Source organism: Pseudopipra pipra, chromosome 12 (assembly GCF_036250125.1).
Source record: "Pseudopipra pipra isolate bDixPip1 chromosome 12, bDixPip1.hap1, whole genome shotgun sequence".
Taxonomy (NCBI): Eukaryota; Metazoa; Chordata; class Aves; order Passeriformes; family Pipridae; genus Pseudopipra; species Pseudopipra pipra.
The window spans coordinates 13653003-13665191 of record NC_087560.1 but is presented as its reverse complement, the minus strand read 5'-3'; the positions used below and the strand labels follow the sequence as shown (position 1 = coordinate 13665191).

The 12189-nt window shown below is 49.3% G+C and overlaps 2 protein-coding genes across 2 annotated transcripts; one reads left to right on the top strand and one right to left on the bottom strand.

Annotated features, from left to right (window-relative positions):
• Window positions 1–3988: 3988 nt before the first annotated feature.
• Window positions 3989–6485, bottom strand: MRPL46 (mitochondrial ribosomal protein L46). Its single transcript, XM_064669019.1, has 4 exons — window positions 6232–6485; window positions 5726–5921; window positions 5102–5275; window positions 3989–4430 (listed from the first exon to the last, which is right to left on the bottom strand). Exons 1-4 carry the CDS (start codon window positions 6436–6438, stop codon window positions 4180–4182), a joined length of 828 nt encoding a protein of 275 aa, XP_064525089.1. The 5' UTR covers window positions 6439–6485; the 3' UTR covers window positions 3989–4179.
• Window positions 6478–10194, top strand: MRPS11 (mitochondrial ribosomal protein S11). Its single transcript, XM_064669018.1, has 6 exons — window positions 6478–6563; window positions 6703–6816; window positions 7053–7142; window positions 7892–8021; window positions 9332–9397; window positions 9824–10194. Exons 1-6 carry the CDS (start codon window positions 6511–6513, stop codon window positions 9929–9931), a joined length of 561 nt encoding a protein of 186 aa, XP_064525088.1. The 5' UTR covers window positions 6478–6510; the 3' UTR covers window positions 9932–10194.
• The last annotated feature ends 1995 nt before the right edge of the window (window positions 10195–12189 follow it).

Sequence of the window (12189 nt, the reverse complement as noted above, 5' to 3'; positions counted from 1 at the left end):
GTTGCCTTGCCTCGGTTTTGAAGAAGCTTCATTTTTATGTTGCTGAACAACCCTTCATATTTCAACTGAAAAATGCCCCTGGGTCTCCAAGCATTGCCTATGAAGTCCCAACAAGATCTGTTAGGGAAAAGTAGGCTTGACAGAAAGCTGTAGCTGGAACTGTCTGAAGGACGTTCCCGCTGTCAGCATTTCATACTCACCTCACAAATTCCTGGATTTCCTTTTCGTGGACTTGGTGTCAAGGATTGGGTATTATGAACAAAGTTTCTGGGGTAATTTTACCCTGAGTACAAGTTTCCCAGCAGCACCCCTTCTTTTATATCCATTCTTACCTTTGTAGAGATTCACTCAAGCATTGCCTTCTGCCTGCCCCACTCTGCATCCTTCCAGCATGTTGGTTATGCCAACCCACAGGGGTGATTTCAAAAGAAAAGGGAGGTAAAATGTGTCCTGAAAACAAAAGGATGGGACAGAATCCACTCATGCCACTGCTGATCTCAACTAGATTTTCCACACAACTTTCTGCTGGGTCTCTGGGCTGCCATGAGCAGAGCACCCCATGCTGCATCCCCTGCAGGCAGCAGAGCACAGCAGGAAAGGGTAGTGCTTGCAGAAATCCCAGGCACTACTAGAAAAATTCCCTCCAAAGACACAGATCCCTTCCAACACAAGCACAGGAGCTTGAACAGAACAAAGGCAAAGTGACTGATGCTGTTGGAGATGCTTCATCCTCCACGACAGGGAGCAAGCCCAAAGGCTACACCAGCTGGGACAGCATAACTCCCACCTTCCCTGAGCCAGCCCACCCCTTGCCCCAGCAGTGAGGGATACCACAGATTCTCCCTGCACCCAGCAGCTCTCCCTGCTGGAACAAGCTCACAGCTGCGTTTGGGAAAAACAGCAGCTCCCCTCCTACAGGTTTTCAGAGAACAGTAAGTCACATAGCCTGTGATTCCAACAGCCTCTCCTGGCTCCACACGTATTTATCTTCTCCATTTTGAAGCCTTTGGTTGCTCGGGGCCAGCCAGGAGGAGCAACAAACAGCAGCTTCCCATTATGTGGGAAAGCATGCAGTTCTGAACAGTTCACAGAACATGTGAGCACTAACCCCCAAAACTCACATAGACAGGGAGGGATGTCAGCTAGGGAATGATTTTGTAGGAGAAGTAGAGAAAAACTATCTGTGAAGTTGAAAAGCAGTTTTATTAGCACTTGTTATCTCTCCTCCACTGGAGGGGAGTACTAGCATCAACGCCACAAAAAACCCTTGATCTCCCTCTTCTAACATGATGGCTTAAGCAACGGCTTAGATGCTTAAAGGCTGGTGTTTTAGGTTGCAATTGATCCTTCCATTTGTTTCTGCTCATGGTAACTTTTAGCAGCAGCTGCTGGACTCTATCACACCAGGGAAAGGGCATTTGAGATGCTTCCTTCCCCCTGGGAGGGGGGAAAGGATTTGGCTTTTGTGTATGACCCTCATGAATGGAAGCGTCCTGTGCCAAAATTGGCCTTGAGGAGCAGAAAGCCCCCCGGTCTGACCACATCACAGCTTCCTCCCCCCGTGTGCACAGTCAGGGGAAGGTAACACTCTGCTGCCAGCCTGGGAGCACTGATCTTACACTGGACTCCTTAGATGAGCCCCACGTTGCTGCTCTCAGCGAGGAGTCACAGGTCCTTTCCAAAACTCCTCTCTCCTGTGAACACTTCACAGGAGAGCTCTTCAATTGATCTGACTGTGCCTTGCACTGAAGCACCACAGCAAATTCAATGCCTTTCACAAGCACTTGCTACACCTTCAGGTTCTGGTAGGGAGATCTCACGTGAGGAGGCTTTTGCCAAGGCGAAAAAAACCCTCCAGGCTCTGGGTGCAAACAAGCTCCAGCCTCTCTCTACACCCAGGCAAAGACTCACAGAGGTCTCCATTGCTTTCTCAAGGGGAGTTTTTTGTTTCATGCTCAACACAAGTGAAATCCTCCCCCAGCTCTTTGTGCTGGACTGCAGGAGGCACACCTGGCTGCAGCAGCTCTCAGCCAGCCATGACATGACAGCTTTCTTCTGCCCTCTCAGAAAAGGTTTTGTGCTACTCTTTCAGTGGCTATCAGCAAAATACATCACACCAGCCTGCCTGCTCAGGCTTATACAAGTACAGCGATGGGTATAGGTTTGCACTGTGTGGAGCCACCAAGCTCCCAAAGGAAAAGAACAGCCTACTGCTGTGACCTACTGCAGGACTCTGGGAGCAGAGGAAGTGAGAAGAGCTCAAACCATCCTCTAGGAAACCATCATGATATCCTCCTACCTTCCCTCTCACTGAGGCTAGAGAAGAAAACAGGTCACACACAAGAAATGTGGGAAAGGGCCCAACTTGAAGGATCTGGGATTGTTTGCAGAAACTGGCTGAGGGTTTTTAAATAAAATCGACTGTAGGGAAAAATCAAAAAAAGCTTTCAGTACAGCTTTTTCTTTCTTTTGTGCTCATGCTTTTGAGGACAAATAAGCACTGATTAAACAGCATTTTAGATGTTTTAAAAGTTTTATTCCAGCAAAAACCTCCTTTTGGCATGGGAAATGGGGTAGAGACCTTGGCAAAGGGAATGCCCTAAGCCTGTGTCCTATGGAGCCAGTGACAGCCTGAAACAAGAGTAGCAGAGAAAAGCCTAATCCTGTGCTGACTGCACCCACAGCCCCCCAGGTGGGGAACAACCTGAGGGGAAGGACTCACCTCTCCCCACTCAGGAGCTTCCAGTCCTGGAGAAGGCAATAGTGCTGACCTCAGAGAGCAGCCAAAGTATCTACAGTTTTTCAGGCACATATGAAAAGTTGCCACTGAACTCTGCTGCAGACTCAGCCTCCTTGCCAGGCCTGCAAGGGTGCCTCCAGGAACAGTTTTGTTGGTAATTTATGGGAAACCTGCAGCTCCCAAACTGTCCAGTGTAAGAAAATGCAAGGTTGATGTGCTCCCTCCCTACCCTGATGGCTTGCAGAATGATTAAGGATAGCTTTAATTTGAGGCCTGCAGCTCAACAGCTCCCAAAGGATTGACAAAATACATAGAGCAATCTCCAGTTCCACCTCTGGAGGCCAAAGTCTCTCTGGATGATTAACAACAGCTATTTCCTCCCTCTCTCCCTGCCACTGGAGGAGGCTGATTCCCTGCAAGGTCCAGCCAGCACTCCGACTACCAAACAGCAACGTTTACAACCAGAAAAAACTTCCAGGAACAGAACTGGCCCCAGAGGGGTGAGGTAGCACCACACAAACCCAGGATAGATCTTCTAATAAATAAATCAGGATAACAGGGTCAGGCTTCCTGAGGCAGACCCAGCTGGGCTGGGTTAACAGTGCTGGCCTAATGCAGTGGTTATGGGAGCTGAGAAATCCCTACAAACATCTTTGAGGCTGCTCCCACAACACAGTAATGCTATAACAGCCTTCCTGTTCTAGAACAGCCTCCCAGCCCAGACAGGGAGCTGCTGCTGCTGCTGCTGTTACCCTCCTTCAGTGTCTGTTGAGGCTCAAGGGGAGGCAGTGTGGGTGGAAAATCAGCATTCGTCTGAAGAATGAGCTGCTGCCTATTTCTCACAGATCCATGTCCTCCACAGCCGCTGCGTATCGAGTTGAGGCCAGAGGCAGCTCCAATGCAGATTAAATGTTAGTAAGCTGTGAATATCCCAGCTTTCATTCTCCCCAGAAACCCACCTTGCCCTGGCTGGTGTCCATGAGGGTTTGTTCTCATCTGGACACAGAGACAACCCTCCAGTGCTGCTCTTACCAGACAGCAGGTACCAGAGACAAGCATTAGCCACTGCAAGGAGAAAACATTTGAGCTTGAGCCTGTGACAGGAGTCTGGGGAGGAAAGCAAGCCTCCTGGGTACCACAACCCCAGGGAATCACACTCTTGGGAGAGGGAAAGATCACAACATGCATTTCCAGAAGAGGTGGAGGAGGATTCAACAAGAGCAAAGAACTCCCTCAGGAAAGCTTCACTTCCGAGTATAAGTTTTAATATTTATTCAGTACAGAGCCAGTGAAAAGAACTGAGAAATAAGGCAAAGGCAAATTATCCTCCAGAGCCCAAGTTAACATCTCATACACACAGACCATGCAAATCAGCAGCCGTGCTCCTCCCTGGAGCCATGTCCCACATCTTCCCCATCTGCTGGAGCACAGCCCGTCGCTTACAAGTCCAGGAGGAATCGATCGACTTTTTTCAGGTATTCTGGCTTCAGGTAATCTCCCAGCTCGTTCTTTGTGACCCACAGGTAATCTGCCTTCAGCTCTGTCTGGGTAAAATCAGTGCTCTGCAGGAAGGCTTTGAAGAAGAAGACTTTGGCTCCCACATTATCCTCAGTCCTGATGGCCCTGGGGAACTTATACTTGTAAATCCCATATGGTGCATTCCCCAGGATTTTGGCTTGAATGTGATCTCCTGCAACACCCCAGCAATGCAAGAGAAAAAAAAGAGACATAAGAACACACAGCAACAGTATCTGCTCTCCTGTATAACAAAAAGGAACCATAAGCCACTCCTTGCCTCTGGTTCAGACTGACTGTTTCCTCTGTGGCAGAAATACTGACAACTGTGAGCCTTTTCTCATGAAGAAACTGCTCATTTGGAAACCAGCAAGTCCTCTCAGAGTGGGAGAGGGAGGGAGAGGGTACCAAGCTTTGCCAACCCACAGTGAAAAGTAAGGACACATGGGTTTGCCATCATCACCCATCTGCTGCAAAAGCTATTACATGGCACCGAGAGGGAAAGAGAAGCCATATACCTGGAGCAAGCCCAGACATTCAGAGGGTGTCTGGTGATGCTCCAGAATCAGATCACCTGGCACTGCTTGCTGCTGGTGGCAGCCAGAGATCTCAACTCACAGCTCTCTGCCAGCCCTCCACATGCTGCAGTACAGAGCCGATTACCCTGCATCTTCCCAGAAAAGTCTGCCCCACTGAGCTCCATCCCTCTTGCCATGAAATGCTTTTTCCCAGCAGGTGGCAAGCAATTTCACTACAGCAGATGACAAATATCTCTCAGACAGGGCACAGGAAGAAAACCACTGGGACAAAGAAGAGGGAGGGTCAAGCACAGGGCAGACTACATACCCAAAAACGTAGCCATGGCTCGCTCAGCTGTGCTTCGCAGAGTCTCTCCAGGCTGCCATTCTGCTTGAGGCAGGAGCCACAGCTCCTGGTTACCAATTTTCTGTTTCACCAGAAGCATCAGGTTACTGTCCAGCTTCCTGTTCAGTGATGTTCGAATGTTCTTTTTATCAGCATCTGCCAAAAACCAACATAAGCTGGAACAAGACAAAAATCTAGACAGGAGTGCTCTCAGTTGCTCAGGAAATCAACGAAGGATTCAGCTGGAAACCACTCCTGTTTCAAGTCCAGAAGGAATTTACAGCAAACAGTCTGGACCCCTACCTTGACAAAAATCAGCAAGAGAACTAAACAGAGCTTAGGAACCAAGTGACCAAACATTTCTCTTGTCTGGAAACAACATCTATTTTTGTCATTTTGCTCTGGTAAAGCTGAACACGCACATTTTTTTTGGTGTGGGAATGCTGATCTCCCTGTCAGTTAATTGCTCATGTGCTAATGGTGCTACCACAGAGTAAGACTCTCTTTAAAGCAAAAAAGACTCAAAAATGCCTTCCTTCTACTGAATTGCACTCAGTTTGGCAAACAATCTGGGTGTTCTCACCCACCAGAAACTTCAGCCTGTACCTGTTATCCGTGGAGCAGGTTTGAACCGCAGAAATTTCTGTTCCCACTTGTCCTCCAGGTCTTGAGCCATGATAACCGTCTTGCCAGTCAGTTCATCATCATCATCATACAGGCTTTCCTTCCTCCTCTTGAGCCGCTCCTCCTCCTCCAGCTTACGGATTTCATGATCCGAGTAGTGGCTTTTCTCCAGCTCTATCTAAATAGGCAACATAAAGAATTCTTGAGCCACAGCACTACGGGTGTTAGCAAGCTGAATTATTTCCACCTCAGCGAACACAGGATAATGGGAATTTCCCTGAGGTTGAGCAGGGCTTCCCTGTTTGCAGCAAGAGCACCTAACAGGGACACCACCAACACCCACATAATATAGTACAAATAGCACACAGCGCACTCGGGAAGCAACATCAGACTGTGTGTGCAAGGCCACCAGCCCCTGATGCTCCTCTCCCCTCATTCCCGAGGGCGCCATTTCCCCACCAACACCCACCACCACCAGCCCCCTCTACCTGCCCCATAAGCGCCATCATCTCCTCCTCCTCCTTCTCCAGAGGCTGCGTGATCCGGGGAAGCCTCAGCAAGCACATCGCGCCGAAAAGCCTCCACGGGCGGCGAGCAGCAGCAGCAGCAGCAGCGCTGCAAGCCCACCGAGCCGGACCCGCCGCCCGCTGCCCGAGGGGCGCCGCCATCACTCGCATCCCACAATGCCCCGCCATGTTCCCTCCCCGCTCCCGTCGTGCTCCGCGGCCGCCGCTCCCGGGGCGCGGGTCGCGGTCGCAGTCGCCGCCATGAGTGCGGCCGTGGCGGCGGCCGGGCAGAGGGTGCTCGGGGGGGGCTGGGGGTGAGCGGAGCTGGCGGGACGGGCTGTGGGGAGCGCGGGCACACCGAGGAGGGTCTCTGGGGGTTTCCCACTATCGCTACACGCGGTCCCCACACCTCCCCAGCGCAGGTGCTTCACCGGCCGTTCTCTCCCCCCTCAGGGCCCGCGCCATCGCCGCCCTGTGCCGCGGGCTCCGCACCGGCCCCCCGAGGCTGCAGGACATCGCGGGGGCGGCTGCCAAGGAGACGGAGAAGCAGAGCGCGACCGAGCAGAGGTGAGAGCCGAGGCCAGGCCGCGCCGGGAGGGCGCTGCCATCTGCCGCTCGCTGCGAGGTTTTATCGCCTCCAGTGGGTTTGCAGCCGAGGGAGGGGAGGGAGCGGCTTGACTCAATCAGAAACGCAGCTTGTGTCTTTCGGAGATTTGGTCCCTTCTTTCTTTATTTCCCAATGTGAGGTAAAACTTTGTAATGTTTAAAGAGCGAGGCCTGGTAACTCTTGTTTTGCTCCTCAGCCCTTTAATCCTGCAGAGGAGCTCCATGAGATGGGATGGAAAGGTTTATGAAGAGATCCCAATAGCGCACATCAAAGCGACGTACAACAAGTAAGCAAATAAACTCCTCCATTCCTGCTCTCACACACAGTAAAAGTTCAGGACATACCCGTGCTTTGGCCTGTCATGATTTTGATCTAAAGGTGCAAAGGAAAAAAAGTGGTGTTTATGACAGAGAAGATGATACTGATTCAAACCTCAGTGCTGTTCAGGAGGCATTACTGTCCTTAGAATGTCTTTAAAGCTATAAGATTGGTTTTATACATTTTGACTACATTCCGATATGAATAATCAGATGCTGACAGCTTTAACAGCAGGTTACTTCCAGCCTTCTGGTCTAGCACTGCCACTGTGCAGCTGTTGAAAGAATTGCCATATTCTCCATGAGAGACGATTGTATTTCATCAGTGATCCTTGCTGTGGTACTTTACTGTTGTTTCTAAAGGTTTTCAAAGTTCTAGAAATGTTTTTTTAATAAGCAGAAGAGGTAAAATGCAATGAGAGGTGGGTCTGAAATGGCTGAGTGGGATCTGAGGTGTACCTGGATAAAGGACACCTTATCCAGAAAGCTTCTGCCACCTCGCTCAGGGTCTGTAGGGTGGCCAGAAGGTCACTGCTGGGAGGGCTCTGCAGCAGATTTGAGTGAGTGGGATGCCTTGAAAGGGAATGCTGAGCTAGGGTGGCTTGGAGAAGGGAGGCAGGAGTCCTGCAGTGAGCTGTGACAGTAAGGTGAGCGAGAAGAAATGAGCATAAAGCCTTGTTCCACCTTGCTTACTCCCTTTGCCCCTCTCTCTCTGCAGCACCCACGTCCAGGTGGTCAGCTTTGACAGCCGGCCGCTCGCCCACACGTCCTGTGGCACAGAAGGCTTCCAGAATGCCAAGAAGGGAACGGCCATTGCGGCACAAACCGCAGCCATGGCAGCAGCTGTGGTGAGTCCACACCGATGATTCCCACCTCCCAGTACCTGGGCACATGCCTGGCTCACAGGCAGCATTCCAGAGCTGTTCCATGCTGTCAGTGTCCCAAGCTTCATCTGCACACAGACAAAGTGTGTTTGAAGCAGCTGTTAGAAATGCCCTGAGGGTGAGTTGAGCTGTGCACAGCTCCTTTTTTCCTAAGTGAACATCTCTCAGTCATTTTGGGAATGTAGCCCCTGAATCAGCAGCAGTTCAATTTTTGCACCATGGGGGGACTGAGAAGCGGCTGTAGTTACTGGCTGGATGTTTCATATTTGGTCTCTGCCACAGGAGAACTGAGCTGCTGCCAGCAGTTCCTCTCAGAGAAGGTGATGTCCTTGCACATGTAGTTTCCAGCCACATATGGTTTATTATAACTTTCTAACAACCACATGGGTGTCTAGGTAGAGGAGATGAGGCTGGCTATGTCACAGTCCTCAGTACAGCAGAATGAGGCCAGGTTAAACTGAAAATCCTCATCCTACATTAGGTGGAATTCACTCCAGCCTTTCATGTCAGAGGTGTTTGGTGCCATTGCTGGCCAACAGCTTATTGTGATTGACTCAGAGGAGTATGAGAACATCTTCACTATTAATCTGTGATCATTGGAGCCTCTTAATAGCTGTGTAGCTGTGCTTGGGCAGATTTATTCTATCACTGTTGAAGTTGTTAGTATGTTAATTGCACCAGAACACAGCAAGACAGAGAGCCAGAGGAGCTCCCTCCACGTGGTGGCAGCAGGGCTGTGCTGTACAGCACTTCTTCATTTCCAATTTGCAAGCCCCTAGAATTTTTGCACTGGAGGTGTGGACTCCTGCACAGCAAATCTAAAGCTTGCCTGCACTTCTCATTTACCCTCCAGAAGGAATCTACTTGTCACAGGGAAAAAGTCACCGCATTAGGGAAGGGAAAACAGCTTTCAGTTAGTCCTTGTTAGTCCCTGTTAGTCCCTTGCCACTTCAGTCACGTATCCATGGATATGTCCTTTTTTGCCTTGGCTTTAGATCACAGATAGTTTGATTTTAAAGCTTTCTCTGTCTGCAGAGCTGACAGTCTAGCACAGAAGTCCTCCTGAACTTGCCATGGCTATATCCAAGCCTCCTTTGCTCCTAGATTCTCTGCAACAATCCCCATATATGTCTTCTGTATCCATTACTGAGTAGTCTTTATTTTTACTTTAATACTATTATGATAATGGGTCAGAAGGGAACGACAGACTCCAGGGGATCCAGGCCAGCAGCAGTTCTCTCAAAGAGAACACTAACCAGTTGTTCTTTTCACAGAAAGCACGTGGGAAGGGTGTATTGCACGTGCGAGTCGTGGTGAAAGGACTGGGACCGGGACGCAAAGTAGGTGTCGGAGTTTCGTTGTCATATTTTATTTTCTCAGGCATCATGCATGTTTTCTAAATTCAGGCTAGTCTCAGTTAACATCACTGAATGAGATGTAAAGGATTCATCATTCAAGTTCCTTGAAATGAATTATTAGAATATTTAGAGTTGTAGGACTTTAGAGGTAGCATAAAAGCTGTATTTGGGACTTCTTACAGTTCAAGGAGGAAAACTGATGGTAACACTGCAAAAAGAACTGAAGCAGATAGGTTTAAACTGGGTTTTCTGATACAAGTCACTTATTTTGAAAATAATTACAAAGTGAGAACCACTGGAACAAGTTGATTTGGATGGGGGACCAAACTGTTTTGCCCAGAGCTTTTTCCCTTCTATGCTGTTCAGTGTGTTGGTAACAGTGTGTCATCTGCTGTGTTGTTGTTACAGGCTGCCATCAAGGGTTTGACAATGGGAGGTTTGGAGGTGATCTCCATCACCGACAACACCCCGGTTCCCCACAACGGCTGCCGCCCTCGGAAAGCCAGGAGAATGTGAGGGGGCATTGGAAGAGACACACAGCTTTCAAAATCAGTCCATGCAACAGGGACTGGGTTGAATGTTGCTCCTGTGACAGACTCTGGAAAGCCTCCCTCCCTGGAAATACTTGCTGAGGGAAGCTTGAAGAGGAGAGACCATCCTGGGCATTAAAAGCCCAGATGATAGAAGCTGGTGGTGAAAGCAGACATACATGTGCTCCCTTAGTGGGAAGCCTCTTGTCTACAAAGTTTGTTGATTAAAATGTTGGTTTTTGACAGCCATTCCTGCTGTGTTCCCAGGAGTATTTTGAATTATTATTGCCTCTTAACTGCTCTCTTCCTCTTACCACTGTATGTGGCTCTTGCCTAGCCCTCTGTGCCATTAGTGCCCTTGTTAGAAGGGGAGCCTGAGGTCTCAATTTCCTTGTAGTAAACAAATGCATGGGGTCACATCATCTTCCTTCCCTCTCTCAGTGCACATATTGGGAAACAAGGCATGGGGTAACTCTTTCCTTCCCCCTGGCTCGCATAGCTCATTGTGCTGTGTGAGAGGCAGCTCTCCCTGTTCACAGAGCACTGGATCCATTACTGGCAAAGATCTGTTGCAGTGCTTTGTTTTGCCCAGGCTGTACTGGCCTGCCACTGCTTTTGGCAAAGCAAAGCACCATTCCGTCTAAAGGGGCTGGGATCTTGCCAGGTTTGGTGCTTACAGGCTCTTTGGCCCTGCCTTGTGCACCACCAACTGGATTTTCCGGGGTCCTGGCAAAAGCAAGCAGGGGTTAGTAGACCTGAGGAACAGTGAAATGCTGCCAAGGAGATTTAAAACACTTAAGTCTTGAACTGTATCTCTGTGTAACCACAAGCAGCAGGAGCTTGTCGTCGGTCTGTGATGTATTATTGCTGTCCCAGGTCCACCCAGAATTTCTGCCAAGGGAATATGTCTAGAGCATTAACCAGGGAAGGTAACAGCAGTAACTGATTACAGGATTGATTTCCTGGATGGCAGAGGCCCACTGCCTAGCAAAGGACACCTCCTTCAAAAACCCTGCTGCCAGAGAAGCCCTGGGGCCATACAGCATGCACTGGGCAGGTATTTTACCTGTAAACAGGGTATATTTTGGAGCAGCCAGCAGTTCTATTGCAAACCCAGAATCTTCCTTTCTATTATTTCTCTTTCTGTCATTCCTCTGTAGTTTCTTAAATTGCATAATTAACCATTTTTCTTCTTTAGAGAAAGGGTGCCATGGCAACAAGGCAGTGAACCTCCTTCATGGGGCTGAATGGCATTCGGCAGGTTTTGAAAGAAATCACTCTGCTTAGAAGAGCCCGTTGAGTTGCATTTGACAGAAGAGAAGAAAACAAGATTCAGATGAGTCCCCTACCTTAGTCCAGCTGTCTGAATTTGAATGGAGGGTAGGTGATCTTAAAGGGAAGTTCCTTGAGCTGTCACAGATTTGACAGCAAGGAAGAGAAGCTCTTCCGTAGATGTTTTGACACACTAGGAGAGCTTCCCCCTTGCTCCAGAAATACAGCTGAGCTTCTAGTGACTTCATATTCCTGTTTATAAGGAGAAGATGGCAGGTCAGCTATAAACTGTGAAGATTAACTCTGTGAATGCAGGCAGCTGGCTGGGAAGGGCACGTGTGATGTGCTTACAGCAAGGCTGGGCTGGTGTCTGTGCCGAGCACAGCGACCAGCCCAGAGTAAGGAGGAGCACCAGGCTCTGCTGGCAGGTTTATCAGCAATGTACTGTCTTAACACACTGAGAAAACTGAAATCTACCGTTCTCTACCACAGGCTGCTCCAGTTGCATCAATGCAGGAGTGCCCACGTCACATAAAGATGATAGAACAAATTGAAAAATAAGATTGTGAAGAGACCTGCAGTCCTTCTGAAATTCAGGGAAGAGTATGTGGGTGACTCAACAGTCATAAAGCAATGAGAATAAATCTTGCCTTGCCCAGACTTAGAATCAAAGGCTGTGCCCTTTGTAAAGGCCACTCCTTAACACTCTTGGGTTTTGGGTATTTGTGAAGAGTTTAGGAAGTCTGTCCCTGCATCACCACTGCTTATACAGAGGGAAGCTTTATGTCCCTCTCTGCCCTGCCTACTTCTGGTAGCTACCCCTACTTCTTCCTCCAGCTGACATTCCTGTAGCACCCTCTGAGCTGGACAGAAGAGGCTGAGTCTCTTCTGCATGATTGAATGGCTGGATCTGTACAGTACCCTGCAATATTTGTCCTCCAGAGCCCCAGCTCCCTGTACTCTCCCTGAGCT